The sequence below is a fragment of the Sparus aurata genome, chromosome 10, assembly GCF_900880675.1.
Source record: "Sparus aurata chromosome 10, fSpaAur1.1, whole genome shotgun sequence".
NCBI classification, from domain to species: domain Eukaryota; kingdom Metazoa; phylum Chordata; class Actinopteri; order Spariformes; family Sparidae; genus Sparus; species Sparus aurata.
In genome coordinates, this window is record NC_044196.1 from 6,188,230 (window position 1) to 6,204,432 (window position 16,203).

The window sequence follows — 16,203 nt, forward strand, 5'->3', positions numbered from 1 at the left end:
TTTAGAATATAACCTCATAACCTCAGGCAGACGATATAGAGTCCCTCACTGTAAACTCAACCGTTTTAAGAATTCATTTGTTCCAACCTCCATCAGATTCCTTAATAATGCTGCTTGAGGCCGATACTTGTGCAATAATTTTTAGATTATTTATTATGGTGATCTTTTAGCATGTATTAACTTATGTATAGTGTATGTATTTGTTATGTTATGGGATATGTGCAATACTGTTGTGTATTGTCAGTGATGGGATGGCTGATGATGTATTATTTGTTGTCATTGTGGCCGTCAAGGCATTTATGGCGCAGCTGTTGAGTCCAGACAAATTTCCCTGAACAGGACAATAAGTATATCGTATCGTATCGTATAGTATCGTATTGTACCTCCCTCTGCAAATGGATTCTAGACATCCTAACCAACAGACCGCAGTCTGTTAGGGTAGATATCCACACCTCCTCAACCCCCCTTTAGTTCTGCTAAATACACTTATATACTTTACAAAGTGTATCCTCCTTTACTACTGCCAGTAATGTTTTTATACTGTACATACTGTAAAATCTGGTGCACTATTTATACTGTATATACTTTGCACTGCTTTTTTCACTTCTGGTTAGAAGCTAACTGCATTTAGTTTCCTCGTACTTGTACTGTGCACAATGACTATAAAGTTTAATCTAATCTAATAGGATCTAATCTAATGTTTTTGATGTTGAAATTAGAAATGAGAGCTTTGTTGTAAATTTCATTGAAACAATAGTACTTTTTTCTTACTTGGTATATTAAGCACTTTCAAACATGTTTTTCTTCACATGTGGTTAGAACATCAGCATTATCGCTGGTGTACGCGTTAATTACCATTAATTATTACACAAAAATTAACACGTTAAAAAATTAACGCATTTTAATCGCACTTATTCTTGCACCGCGGAACATTTCTCACTGGAAGAGTTTCAGGGGTACCGATTATAACTGGTGCACCAACTAACGTTCATGACTTCAGACAACAACAATGAACGAAGAAGCAGATGAGACTGCTTTGGTTGGCCCCGTGGATGGAAATTTTGTTTTCAAAAGCGGACGGATGGCAGCGTAGATAAGAGCATGCTATTGCTGGACTTTATGGCAAAAGCAGCGGACCCAGGTTCAACTCCCGGCCTGGGTCCGTTTGCTGCGTGTCACTCCCCCTCTCTCTCTTGTTTCCTGTCATATCTTCAGGCTGTTCTGTCAATGAAGCCATAAAGGCCTCAAAAATTGCACTGTTCTGTTGGTCTTGAAAAACAATGTTTTGTTGCTTAAGCTTCTGTATTCAGTCACTATTCAATGGTATACTAAAATCCATGTGAAAAAATAGCTTCTCACTGTCTCAGGTCAAATAGGTCAAATTTTTTTTTTTTTTAATGATGAAATTACAACCAAATTATGGGCTTGTGGAATTCAGGTACATTTGTTTCACCTCTTTACAGGATATAAATATTATTATTTTTTAATGTCTCGTCTTTTAAAGAGCACTGTAATGTACATAGGTAGTAGGTCAGAGTTGTCTACTAAATCTTCTTGACAATTAGGATGTTTTATGCTATCTATTTTGTATTGTTTTTAATTTTAACTATCAGTTGACTATACTCTATTCCTTAATTTCAGTTAGAGTAATATCCATAATACATGTTTGACTTCAACCCTGTGGAACATCAGATGCTGATGTACATTAATGACAATGTTTGCCTTCAGGAGTATCAACTAACAATTATGTTTTGACATGTCTCCTGTAAAATACAGTTTTTTGTTTAGTTTTTTTCAATGACAGTAAAACTGTGTCACCTTTCTGAATTGTACCTTTTCAGTGAAGGAAAGCTGATCATACATCAGTGGATTGTATAGTTCAACAGGGTTCGAGTTCAGTTATTAGGTTGACTGTAAGTGTGAACTTTTAGAGAAAATACTTTTTTTTCCAGAAAGTACACACAATAACATGTCACCTGATTGACCCATGAGCTACTGAACAGACTGAGCTCTGCTACTTTTTGAATATTAATTTCTTAGGATGGCAAAGAAATAACCACAAATACTCTACATACAAATACAAGAATGTTTACATCAAAGACCTGAAATCGGCTCTTTTCAAACACTTAATATGAACAGTGTTGAGAATCCTGAGGAGGTAAAATATGAGCATAGAATAATATACATATATAATATATATATATATTATATATATATATATATATATATTATATATATATATATATATCATGTTGACCATGTTTACACTTATACCACTCATCCTTGTCATATTATTGTCAATTTGTTCTTCTATTTTGGAAAGAAAAAGGCAGAGGCTGCGAGCAACAAAGCAGATAGTTTAATGTGAAAATGTACACAGGCTGACATTTTTCTACCCAAGCCTTCTAAATATCTTGTCTAAAAACTGTATATACAGTCATTTTCTCGTGTGGTTTGTTGTCTGAGGAGCTCAAATTATCACCAGCATCTGTGACTACTCTAAAACAGAACACAGAACAACATTTACTGACTGAGAGAACTGACATGAGGATCTTTAAAAATAGTCGATGCATCAGTTCAGTCAGTACCCTGTGGTTTTTAAACCTTGTCTGAGTGTGAGAAAGTCAAAACAGCCCACTGCAGACTGAACACAGAACACAGAGACGTTTTAGCACCAAAGTTCAAATATCATAAAAGTAAAAACAGTTGAAGATGAGATGTAATAAATCCTGGTGACCTGCCAGATTTCCCAGGTCAGAAAAGATGTTTGGTCACTAAGCAAACAAACATGATGTTGGATTGTAATAATTGTGTTTTATACTATACTCTGTGTGCAACATTCATCCGTCTGTTAATTGTACACACGTGTGAGTTATTTGTGTGTAACTCTGAGTTTCCCACAGTGAAGCAGTCCCACCAGCAGCAGCAGAACAGGCAACAACAAGATGGTGAAAACAGTCCTTAAGAGGAGAAGGTAGAAAGAGTGATCCGAGCAGGGACACGTCTCTCTGTGAAGAGCTGCAAAGATAAGACAATATATCTGCTGTAACAGCATGGCAGCATCAATAGTTTCTAACAGAGCTGCCACAGCATTACTGTGGCACAAATTGACATTTGGAGATATGCTTCTTAGAGAGCGATTAGTTGATGTAACCATTAGGGGAAAGGATCAGTGAATAGATATGCTGCCTTCAAACTGCAGGCATGGTACAATTGCATCCTTTAATCTTTTCTGCTATTTTAATATTAAATAGTGCAGTGTTCACCTCTGACAGACAGCCAGCTCTCTGAGGATTCTCCACCTCCAGACATTCTGCATTTGTAGTTTCCCTCATCAGACTTGGAGACACTGTAGATGATCATCTCTCCTGTAGAGCTGCTCCCAATGAGGAGTCCATCTTTATAGAAATCAGCTGTGAGGTTGGAGGAAGTCGTCTTCTTCCTGCAGCTCAGAGTCACATTGTTGCCGTCCATCACAGGGAGGACCGGACTCTCCAGGATCACAGAATCAGCTGGAAAACAAGAGATTTGGAGCATTTTCTGAAATGTAATAAATTGCATTCTTCCTTAATACTTGTTAAATCACTAAGTGGGACTTAGACAAGAAGATTTATATCAATACACTTCAAAACATTAACTTCAATTTCAGTGATTGTGACAGAAACATAAGACAGGAATGTTGTTTTGGTGCGCTGCTTTTTAATCTGAAACATTGCATTGTTTTACCTCTGACAGCCAGCCAGCTTCCTGGTGATTCTCTCCGGCACCAGGGATGCTGCACTTGTAGAGTCCTTCATGAGACTTGTTAGCGTTGTTGATGATCAGCTCTCCTGTACAACTGCTCTCCTTTTGGACATTATCTTTGTAGAAAACAGCTGAGAGGTTGGGGGTAGTTCTCTTGTGTTTGCAGCTCAGAGTTACAGCACCACCCTCCGAAACAGGCAGAGCAGGACTGTCCAAGATCACAGAACCAGCTGAACAACATGTCAAAAAAATATTGTTACACATGTTTTATATAAATTGTCGCAGTCACAAAGAACAACAATAATACAGTGCACACTCTAGAAATACAGATATGGAATAAGGGTCACAGAAAATAACGTAGAGCCTGGTGGTTACATGGAGAGAAGTAAAGAAAACAACACTGGAAAGGGACGGAACAAATAAAGGGAAATAAAACAGTAATGTACAACAGCTCATCATCTGCAAAACTATGAATATTAAACACGTGTTCATAATAATATTACCTAATATCAAACATGTATACAGATGGAATTGTTATAAGAACTATCCTTTAAGAAATGTCTATCTATCTATCTATCTATCTATCTATCTATCTATCTATCTATCTATCTATAATCATGTTGAGGCACTGACAGGTGATTAAAGTTTAATACAAAAGAAACCGTAGTGTATTGAATTACTTTATAGGCTCATCATCTACTGGTACATAAATAGAGCGCTGCTTTCACTCTGAAATACAGTAACTATGACCATAAACCACCATTATGAAATTGCAATTCCAAAATGTGGTTTATAAACATAATTTCTGGAATACAGGATGGATCACATTAACCTTGAAAACAGCAGCCTCAGGCATCACTACCAATGGGAGACATTTTACATAATTCTGTAAAAACATATATCAAATATAAAAAAGTTACTGATGGCCTAAACTGTATCAATAGATTGTATTAGTTGAGTTTTATGCTGGAAAAATTTGGTTTATATGGTATCACTATTTCTAACCATGACCTGGGTGAATCTTCATCAACGAGGCAGTTGCTAGTTAAAAAAGACATTTATATTGATTTTAAAAATACAATAAACTTACCCGTGACGGTGATGTTGACACTGTTGCTTCTCTGTCCTCCTTTAGTCTCACACCAATATTCTCCACTATCAGCTACATAGATGTTACTGATAGCACAGATGAACCCTGTTGATGTCCTCTCATTTTGACATGCTGGATTCATTACCTCTGAACTCCTGACTCCTCTTAACTGAGTGGAGTCGTCACCTCCCTCACAATGAAATGAGACGGGGTGATATTCAAAGTACTGCTGTCTGTTTGGATCGATACGGAGAAGAAGTGCAGCTGAAACCAAGAAAAAGATGATAGTGTCTGGAATTTTATTCAGTCCTTAGTGTAACAAATTAAACAAGATCTAAGTTTGTGTGGCTTTGAATTGTGGCAGAAAAAAATAATTATGTTTTTGTAAAACATATCCTGGCATTTGCTAACAACATGGTCATTAATTCATTACATTACATATAACTGAAATCTATATTACGTCATAGATACAAAAACTGATTTAAAAGGTCATATAAAGTGTTGATTCATTATATAGAAACCATAATACTTAAGAACAAAATGTTAAAGAGAATTTCTGAATTTCTATTTCTCACTCACCACTTTTCTGAGTAGAACTGTCCTGAACTTGTGTCCCCAGCAGAATAAATTCAATCATTACTGGATAAAAACAGGAATAAAGTTAAATATAAGACACAGATGGTTTGATCTACAGGATTTAAAACTTAGAAATAAGGAGAAAGTCTAAGACTCACACAGTCTGAAGCAGAGAGATGTGACCTCCATGCTGTCTTCCTGTTGACTGCGTATCAGACTGAAAAAACAACTATGAAGTATGTTGCTGAGAACTTCCTGTCTAGTTTATGCTCCTCCTGTCAAAGTGTTCTTCACACAAAAGACACAAAAACACAAATTCCTCCTCATGGTTGCACCTGAAGTTTCCTGCAGGGCAGCATGTTGCTGTTTTTGGTTGTGTTTGAATGAAAACAGACATTTTCGTAAGTAGTAAAGAGGAGGTCACATCACGTTCTTATCAAAACTGTATTTATTTTGTACGAATATTGAATCAAATATTATCATGTGTGGTATATTGATCTGTTCAAAACATTATGTGTTTAAAATTTGGTGGAATATTTACATTTGTTACGGTATATGTCACCTAAGATCCAATTTAAGGCCAAATCGATTCCTGAAGCTGCTGGATTGAATATCTATATTATACAATTTTTGGTGTGCAACAGTAATGTACATTGACAATAGTTATGTCAAAGCTGTCTTCAGGATCTTCTTGACAATTGATTTTTGCTTTGCTATTGCTGTTGTGTTTTGTAATATTGCAAGTCAATGTATATCATTTCAAAGTGTTGTTATCTTAAAGAAAGCTCGCTATGAATATTATTTATTTATGTATTTTTTCAGATCAAATTATTTAGTCACAAACATAATCCCAGACATAGGGGAATCTGAAAGATAACCTGGACTTTGTTTGGCTGAAATATGTATTTTTCAGTTTTTAATTATATTCAGTATATACAGCACAAGCTCCAACCCTGAATACTGAAGCTTGCTAGGGTTGTATGTATGTAACAGCTGTGGAACATTAATGTCTTTTAATTAATCTGACAGAGTGCATCAGTGTGGCTATAAACCTATTTCAGTTGCTTCAGGCCAAACCAGTGTAAATGTATCGTGGTGGTTGACCACAGTGTGAGCAGCAGACTGAACAGCGTCTTCACAGATGTGAACAGACAGAGCAGATAGAGCCGTGTGGTTTAACTGTAACACTGAGAGAAAAACTCTTCTGTCTGACCTGATCTAAATACATTTACAATCTTGTTTAATATGAAATGTATTAAAGTTTTGAATTCAATTTAAGGTTCCACAAAGTGCAAGTGTACATGATTGTTACATTTATTTTTGTCAAAGACAATACACAAACAATAATGCAACATTGTAATATGTAAAAGCTTCATGTACGTAAAATAATATTAATAACAGGTTTTGTTAAAGTGATGATATTTTGAAATAACTTTAATAAAAAAAATGTTGGTGTATATCATTCTTGAATAAAACAAAATATACAAATACAATTTAAGAACAAATCTAAAATTATTATTAGTTACTTCTTCTCCTGCAGACATGAACACAACAGATCAGTCTCTCCTCTGTTCTTCACTCAGGTGTCTTTTTGGCCTGTGAGACAGAAACACAAAGAGTAGATTTGTGCTAGAAATGAAAAAAACTCAATGTTCACTTTCTCAGCTTTTCTCTGAGGTTTCAGCCATATCTCAGGTCATTTTAACTGAATCGGACCTGCTTGGATGTAATCACATGACCTAATCAAAAACATACGTACAAAACTTCACTTCACTCTATGACACCTGCACCCTCATATACAAAGATTATCTTAGAATATATACTTGAACTTAGTCTTAAGATCATTTTCAATGGTGTGTTTTCAATTCATAAAAATATGCTGAGCATGAGAAGACTTGAATTGACTGCACCTGCCCTTTAATTTGGAGGGTTTAGTCATGAACATCCAGAGACCAAAAGAGAAAATCTAACTTTGTGTAAAATGAGATCATGGTAATCATAGAGGAAACTGAAGTGGACTAAATATTGAGTTGACAAAGGAAGTCAAACACACAGTTTGGGATCTTTAAAGGGAATGTTTATGGATGGCTGTGTCCTGATTTACTTTTACAAGTGAACGCTTATGGACTTTTTCACTTCCAAAGCCAGTTGCCTGGCTGATCTGTCATGGACACCACTCTCTGGACAGAGGAGCATGTCATGTAGCTGTGACGTATATGGAGCTCAAGAAGCCTGAGAAAGAGAAATCAGTCAAATTCAGAAGACAGTGCTGCTGGAGACAAGAATTCCCATCAGTCTTACCATCCGGACAGCAGAATAGAGAACTTCTGACTCTGTTGAATTTGGGTCTGTGGCTGCTGAGGGATTCAGGGTCACTGTGGAGCTGGATAATCCTGGTTCTGCAGAAGAAACAAGAAGATTCCATGTCAATTTTGGGATTCAGGGAAACTTATAATATGACAAAAAGATTTCCATAAGAAATATATGACCAAAATGTGAGGATTATTCCTTTTATGTTTTTGACTGCCATGAAAGAATCATATAGTATTGATTAATTGCTATTTATTAGCTCTGTCCAACTTTTTTTTTTTCAGGTTTAATCAAAAAACAACTATTTTGGGGTGTTTCTCTGTATCACTGGTGTCACTGGTTCTGGTTTCCAGATTGGATTATTTTTCATAGAGGAGTGCTGAGGATGAATTAAGGAGGCTCACAGCCTGAATAAAGAAGCTGTCATCTGATGGATTGACACTAAAACAAAATGTACTTTGTTTCTGTGATGAAGTATTAGTGTGAAGATAAAATGTCACAGCTCTGTCACTGTTCTAGATGAAGATTTTGGTGCATCACTTAAATGTGCAGAGAGATTTTTAGAAAACATCTGAATTGTTATAAATAGACACCATCTTTTTCATCAGATACGAACCAGATTCAGGAGGTTTTGGGGTCTTACTCATGGTCACAGCAGAGTAGACGAGTTGGTATGAGGACTCATCTTCGTCTGAAACAGAGAAACCAACAGTAAGACTGACAGATGAACTGAAAAGAGCTAATTTTAAATATAGACAGTATAAAGCGATGAGGGGCCCACTCGCCTCCTTCACTCTGTGGGTTTCTGCTGTGGTTTGTCTCGAGGTGGAGGCTCAAATTATCAGCAGCGTCAGCTGTGTCTAAAACAAAAAACCACGAACACGCTGAGAGGACTCAAAATAATTCATCTGTGCTGCTGTGGAGAACGTCTCAATCTTTTCTGGTAACAGTAGCTCAACCACTACTTTCAAAATGGACGACAGCGACACAAAGCAACTCTCGTTATCAAAGTCAACATGAAGTCAAGTGAACCTGTGTTCATCCTCTGTTTTGTGACGACGACTGCATACGTCACACCATTTGGATCGTCTACAACATCATCCCCAGACACTGTAAAAGAATAAGATTATGTAACTCGTAAAAGGTCAACAGGTACAGTAGACATGTGCAAATGTTATGCATAAATAGAGAGCGATACAATCTTATTTTTAACATTTGTACACACACATATGCATGTTACTATATCTGTGAATATATATGTGTGAATGTAACTTTATGACCTGTCATATTGACAGGATATTGCTATGACAGGAAAAGTTTTAACTAGGGGTGCACCGATCCGATATTAAGATCGGATATCGGCTCCGATATTGACAAAACGGCCGGATCGGAGATCGGTAAAATGAAACAGATCCACGGGCCGATCCAGTTTGTTTTTTTTTTTCTCCGTCGCAGCACATCCTACGTCATTCTTCAGCGTTAGTGTGTCGCATGCTGGAAGAGCGCAAGTTGTTGTTTGACCAACTCTTTATTGGTTTATTCTCAGGTTCAGCTGCTATGTTTTATTTTGTATTCCTGTTTGCAGGACGTTACACTTATTCATGTCACATTTCTCCGCTGATTAGCTAGTAGCCCCGCCATCATTTGTTAGCCTAGCAACGCTAACTTTCAAACCGACGTACTCAATACTCTGTGGGCTGTCCATCGCTGCTCCGTTGGTCCTCCCTCCACCACAACCTCAGGGTTATTCACCGCCGGGCTGCTTTGTCTCCTCCTCTGCTGCTGCAGTCTCTCCGGCTCGCAGCGATGCTGGATGGTCGCCCCCGCTGTGTGCATGGAGCCTCCGGACGCTAGTTTGTTTACGGACGGTGCTACTGACTTCGGTGCTACTGACTTCGGTGCTAGTGTTCCCTCCGTGCTGACTGACAGGCGCTCCATTCATTCTTTGTTTTGTTTGTTCCTCTTTGTTACGTGTGTCCTTGGGGACCCTGACAGGCGCTATATAAATTAAATGTATTATTATTATTATTATTATTAATGTTACACATGTTTACAATGTTCGGTAACTGTTTGATTATTTTGTCTTAGTTAGGAAAGTCTGGTGCCTTTAGTCCCTTTCACATGGTGGAAGGTATACAGTTTATTACTAATTCAACAACGGTATCGGATCGGTATCGGGTATTGGCCGATACGCTCAGTCCAGGTATCGGTATCGGGATTGGATCGTAAAAAACTGGATCGGTGCATCTCTAGTTTTAACAATATCAGTTATTAATGTAAAAGGAAATATTTTATGTTAAACAATACATTATTGCGCATAATCTTAAATGTTTCACATTATAACACAGTCTTGTTCTGCAACACTACACTGCAGTAACACATGTATACACATGACTCTTTGGTCTTTCAGTTAATACAATATTAAAAATTTGCAACCCTAACATTAAATGATAACTAGCGCTGTCAAACGAATAAAATATTTAATTAGGATTAATCGCATTAATGTCATGGTTAACTCACAATTAATTGCAATTAATGACACATTTGTATCTATTCTAAATGTCCCTTGATTTATTTTTGTCCCATTATTTTTCTATATTGTAATTCTCTTATCAACATGGAAAAGTGGATTGGCTTGCTTTATGCAAATATTTTTTTTGTTTGTTTGTTTGTTTGTTTTTTATTGAAAAACAACATTGGCAAACAGGGCGATACAAAATAAAATTATAAAGTGCGCATGTCAGGTAAACTAGGACTCGGATAGTTCAGTTAAACCAGGGTTTAATACTTTATTTTTCTCAAGTTTGCTTTGGGCATAGCAGTTCATTCACCAGAGGCTCATCAACCCAGCCTCTTATTTCAGAAAGAATAAACAGTAACGGTTAGCTTAACAATAAAAGGTAAGCCTGCTACTTCTTTGCTTTGAGCCAGTTACTCAAACAGCTGTCCAGAATTGCCACAGGCCCCATGTTTTTTGTGAATTAAAAAGCTGGGTGCGGTTCAGTAAGGTAACATGTGTGGGTGGGACTCCTGGGCCTCTGTAGCCTCTCATAGGGCCATTGGGCCAGGTATTCTTTAGACAGACAAGCCACTGGGCCAATCGTCACTTCTCTGCTGAGTCTGCAGCTGAGCACTGTGCCGATTCATGTCTCTCTCCCCAGGCCTGGAGAGTTATAGTTACCAAAGCAAGGTGCAGCTGAAAAAAATAATTAAATAAATAATTAAATTAATAAAAAATGGCCGTCCATCGGCCCATTAAATCCCGGTACTCCCAATGGCCAGTCCAGCCCTGCAATAGGAGTTCTCTTGAGGGGTAGTGCGAGTGTGTCCAAGCGTGTGTGTGTGCGTGCAGTGCACCATCATGCTATGCTACCACGTCTCGCGCTCGCCGTCTGCTCAAAACGTAACATGCCTACTACTCTTTGGCTGGCTCGCAAGCCCAAACAGCGTGCCTGTCATTTTGCTTCTGGTCTAGCTAGATCCGGTGAGTTGTTGTAGTTCTTCTGTCGTTATTAGTTGTTGCAACAGCGTGTGAAAAAAGACTACACAGTTTGCTCGACCAAAAAGAACGTTAATCTCGCGATAAAAAAATTTACTCTGTTAAAATGGGTTTGTGTAAACGCTGTTAATAATGCGTTTAACTGACAGTGCTAATAATAACCGAGATAACATGGTTACACTCACCTGGATGATTGTCTTTTATTGACTGCGATGCTGCTGTTGGTGTCTCTGAGGAAACTGACAGATAAGAAAGCGCATAAGCACAAACAAAAATAAATGTCATGTTTGCTTTTTCGAAACAGTGCAGATTATTCTTTATAATCCTGTAAAGTCTTAGTTGCACTTTGGACAACAACTTTCCTGAGTGAAAGTGTGTGTACAAGTGCAGGAAAAGTGAAAAACTAACTCACATGAAGTGATACCTAAATTAAGCCTGTACTTTAAGATGGACACCAGCTAAAATATGAATATAATATGCTGAAAGCAAATAGACCCATGGCAGGCTAACTGTTGATGTAAAACAAAGTGTCATGGAGTGCTATCTGTTTATTAATTATGATATTTGACTGTTTCTTTGGCAGTTATTCACAAAAACACGGTAAGATAGCTCTTTGACTGTACCTCTGCATTTCCTAAGATGAAGAAATCCCACCACCACCAGGACCAGAACCACCATCACAATGGTGACAGCAACCCACAGCAGGATGAGCACATGAGGAGGGTCAGGGCCATTTTGGAGGGTCTTGTTACCAGGGGGTGTAGAGGTGATAAAATCAGGATTTGCTGTAACAAAACAAACATCGTGTTGAGTGATGGACACTCTGTGGGTTTCTTGGTTTACTTTTCAGTTCTGTAAAGTCACATTTTAGCATTGATGGTCACAATAATTACAACAGTGGCAGGTGTTGAACAGAATTTCCACCAAGGTTTAAACAACTAGACTTTCATAAGAAGGGCTTCCATCACCATGTTTCATCATCAACCATTCTGGCCAGACATCAAGCAAAATATCCTTACGTTATTTCATAACACAGTTATACCTCACCTCTGACAGACAATCGGCTTCCTGGTGAACGTCCAACACCAGGGATGCTGCACTCATAGATTCCTTCGACAGACTTGTTGACATCGTGAATGGTCATGTTTCCTGTAGGACCACTCTCCATGAGGACACCATATTTGTAGAAATAAGCCTGGAGGTAGGTTGTCTTGTTTCTACAATGCAGAGTCACATTTTTGCCCTCCGAAATAGGAACAACAGGACTCCCCAAGATCAAAGAACCATCTGAACAACATGTTGAAAAAATGTAAAGTTAACTGAAGTTGCATTGTTGAATGTTGAATTTAGACAGGTGAGGGAAAAAAAAACAGATACAAGATGTACTGTAGATACAAAAATGCAGGCTTAAGATGAAATGCAAGGTCTTTCAGGATTCTGCAATAACATGCATTCAGAGTCTGTTAATAGCATTTATTTACAGTGTGGTTGATCTGAGAGTCATTAATTCTCAATTAGTTGAGCATGCAGTATGATACTGGACATACTGTAGCAAAAACCACAGATAGTGAGACAAATTTTAAATAAGTACAACATGTATTGGTTTAAAAAAATACAACAAACCTACCAGTGACAGTGATGTTGACACTGTTGCTTCTTTGTCCTCCTTCAGTCTCACACCAGTATTCTCCATTATCTGTAGGATAGGCTCTGTAAATTGTGCAAGAGGACCCTGTTGATGTCTTCTTGATAATATCACATTCTGCATCAATTTCTTTACCACTCTGTATCCTTCTCAATTGAGCTGAACCATCCATCCCCCCACATTCAAAGGAAACAGATTCGAATTGAAAGTGTTGCTGTCTGTTTGGAGAGATAACAAGGAGAGCTGCATCTGAAACCAAGAAAGAGATGATAGTGTTTCAAAGAAACATTAAGACTGTTTCGGATATTAAAAGATAAAAGATATTAAAAGATAAAACTAGATAAAAAATTAATGCATCCACCTCATGTCATTAAATTGGACATTTATGAAAGATTCTGTTCTCCTTCAACATCGCCATTAATTCATTAGAAAATGAATATTTCACAAAATGCAGCTTTAAATGTAACTAGTACCTACATTACATTAAAGACACAAAGACAGATTGAAGGGTCGATGTTTAATAATGCAAGAAATAGAACAAAATGTTAATGCACATGGTTAGAATTTCCTATTTCTCACTCACCGCTTTTCTGAGTACAAATGTCCTGAACTTGTGTCCCCAGCAGAATAAATTCAAGCATCACTGGATAAAAACAGGAGCACAGTTAAATATGAGACATCTATGGTTTGATCTACAGGATTTAAGAAAACCTGAGACTTACACAGTCTGATGCAGAGAGATGTGACCTCCATGTTGCCTTCCTGCTGACTGACTGACTGACTGTCAGACTGAAATACAACGGAAGAGTCTTGGTTAGAACCTCCTCTTCCTGTGCAGTTATTTCTGAACTTGGTGCAAAAGCTTGAATGTGAGTCACAGCGTTTTCAGCATGATCTGTCAGTCCTTCTGTTTAGGACACTCACTCAAGAATGCCAACCAAGCCTCTGCAGTTAGCCCAAGAAAACCATAGTTAACCTGTCATAAGGTCAAGTGGGCTGTCAAATCGCACTAGGGTTAGCATTCAATTTTCCGGTTGATTATTAGGTTGATTATGTTTTGCTGAGATGTTCTTTTGGTGAAAAAAAAAAATTGTGTGTTGCCTAGATTTAATGAGAAAGAGCTGAATGCTTTTTTCTCTTTGTTCGAACGGGTTAGGGTAGGGTTTGGGTAAAACTGACTATAAAGAATGTAATGGGAGGGATTTTGAGAAAACATGCAGTTATTGTCATAAGAAAGGGTATTTCAGAGCTGATGCTTATGCACTTAAAGCGAGGGCTCCCCAGGGGAATCCAGCAGGGCAACAAAAGGGTGCCTGTTGCGCCGTCTCTCTGCCTAGCGGGCCAGCAGTGAGTGTGACGGATCAGAGTGAGTCCGTACCTGCTGCTTTTCTGCCATTCATTTCTGATGGCTATGTTTCTCTGGTGGGGGGGCAGTTTGAAGGTGCCAGTTAAAATGCTGCGCGACACGGCCACTTTGGATTCCTTCATTCAGGCTTCCATGATACCCTTTTCCGACAAGAGTCACACAGGTTGTTGGGTGCCTGTTGTAGGCATGGAAATGAAGGTTTTACAAGTTCCTTTGCACAAAGTTATGTTACATTCTGATCTTTTCCAGGGCGAGATAGCAGTTGGTGTGAGGTTGATGCTGCCCTTCAACGGGGTCACTCTGATCCTGGGGAACGTTGCTGCAGGTGGGCGTCTGTGGGCTGGTTCATCGCTGCCGCTGGTGGTTTCTTCCATTCTGATGGTGAGGAAGCAGCCCAATAATGATCCCTGAAGTTGAGTTTCCCTGAAGTGTTCATGGTGTGCGCTGTGACGAGTTCCATGTCCCGAAATTCCCCTCCAGCAGTGTGCGAGCATGGAGTGGGCGATGGTGAGGCAGCAGTGTTTCTCCCTGTCTGTTGTTTCTCTCTTGGTTACGCGAAGGAACTAGAGAGTGAGCAGCATGCAGATGCATCCCTGAACAAGCTCTATGACGTTGTGTTGCCCGCACATGAGGTAAAGAATGATTCTCACTGTTATTTTCTGCTTAAGGGACTGCTGATGAGGAAGTGGGTGCCTTCCAGGCTCCGTGAGACAGTGCTGAAACAGGCCCTACCGTGCCTGGACACTGGGGGGTGAGGAAAACGTATGATCGGATATTAATATTATATTTTCTTGCCTAGGTTAAAGAGAGATGTGGCAGACTACATTAAAACTTGTCATGTCTGTCAGCTCACAGGGAAACCTAACCAGGTGATTAAGCCAACTCCACTGCTCTAAATCCCTGCTGTCAGACAGCCGTTTAAGCACTTTATCATCGATTGTGTGGGTCCGTTGCCACTTTCTAGGTCAGGTGCAGCCTATTTGCTCATATCCGTGTGCATAACCACCTGTTTTCCGGCAGTGTATCCTTTACGCACCTTCACAACACCTTGTGTTGTGCATGCCCTGACTTAATTCATTGTTATATTTGGCTTCCTGAAGATTACTCAAACCGACCAAGGATTGAACTTCACCTGTTTTCACAGGTATTGCGACAGTATTGTGTGCAGGTGGATAGAGACTGGGAGGAGGGGCTTCCCTGGTTACTGTTAGCAGCGAGAGAAGTGACCAGAGAGAGCACAGGGTTTAGCCCTAACGATCTAGTGTTCGGACACACTGTACACATCCCTTTAAACCTCCTGTATGAGCAGTGGAAGGATGCGGACCTGTTGGAAAATCTGGTTGATTATGTCAGTGGTTTCCGCCGTAGGTTGTATGCTGCAGGGGTATTGGCAAAGAAAAATTTGGCTTCTGCGTAGGGCAAGATGAAAACATTATATGACCGGTGGGCTGAGCAGCGTGTGTTCAGTGAGGGGGACCAGGTCTTGGCACTACATCCCATCACCACGTCTCTGTTTCAGGCGAAGTATACAGTGAAATGAAATAAATAAAAAAAAGGACATCTGACCGTAACTATGTCACAGCTATGCCTGATCGTAGAAGAGGTACTCAGTTGTGTCATGTAAATGTATTAAAACCTTATAATGAACGTGTCCCTCCAGATGAAGATGTCCCAGGCCTCCCCTGCGGGCCCTAGGTGTTCAGTGGGTAGAGTGTCTGCGGTTTATCCTGCCTGAATCTGATACTGAGGTGCAGCAAGGTTGGCTAAAAAACACAGCTTAGGCAAATTAGGCAAAGAGTAGAGAGTAAACCCTGAGAAAAAGAAGTATCTTGATGCCAAAGTGCAATACACGTTGAATAATGGTATTACTGTTCCCTCCTCTTCTAGTTGGGCCTCTCCATGCATTTTAGTGCCGAAGCCGGATAACATGGCCAGATCTTGCAGCGATTTTCGGAAGTTAAACGTTGTGATTA

The 16,203-nt window shown here is 39.0% G+C and overlaps 2 protein-coding genes across 2 annotated transcripts in view; one reads left to right on the top strand and one right to left on the bottom strand.

The window, feature by feature from the left end:
- LOC115589790 (butyrophilin subfamily 3 member A2-like) overlaps positions 1 to 16,203 on the top strand; it is a 58,566-nt gene that overhangs the window by 14,591 nt on the left and 27,772 nt on the right. The gene's annotated exons all lie outside the window — the stretch shown is intronic.
- LOC115589858 (uncharacterized) lies at positions 6,704 to 9,751 on the bottom strand. The gene is made up of 6 exons (XM_030431043.1): positions 9,403 to 9,751; positions 8,753 to 8,830; positions 8,506 to 8,580; positions 8,337 to 8,411; positions 7,712 to 7,809; positions 6,704 to 7,006 (listed from the first exon to the last, which is right to left on the bottom strand). The coding sequence occupies exons 1-6, from the start codon at positions 9,656 to 9,658 to the stop codon at positions 6,986 to 6,988; spliced, it is 603 nt and encodes a 200-aa protein (XP_030286903.1). The 5' UTR covers positions 9,659 to 9,751; the 3' UTR covers positions 6,704 to 6,985.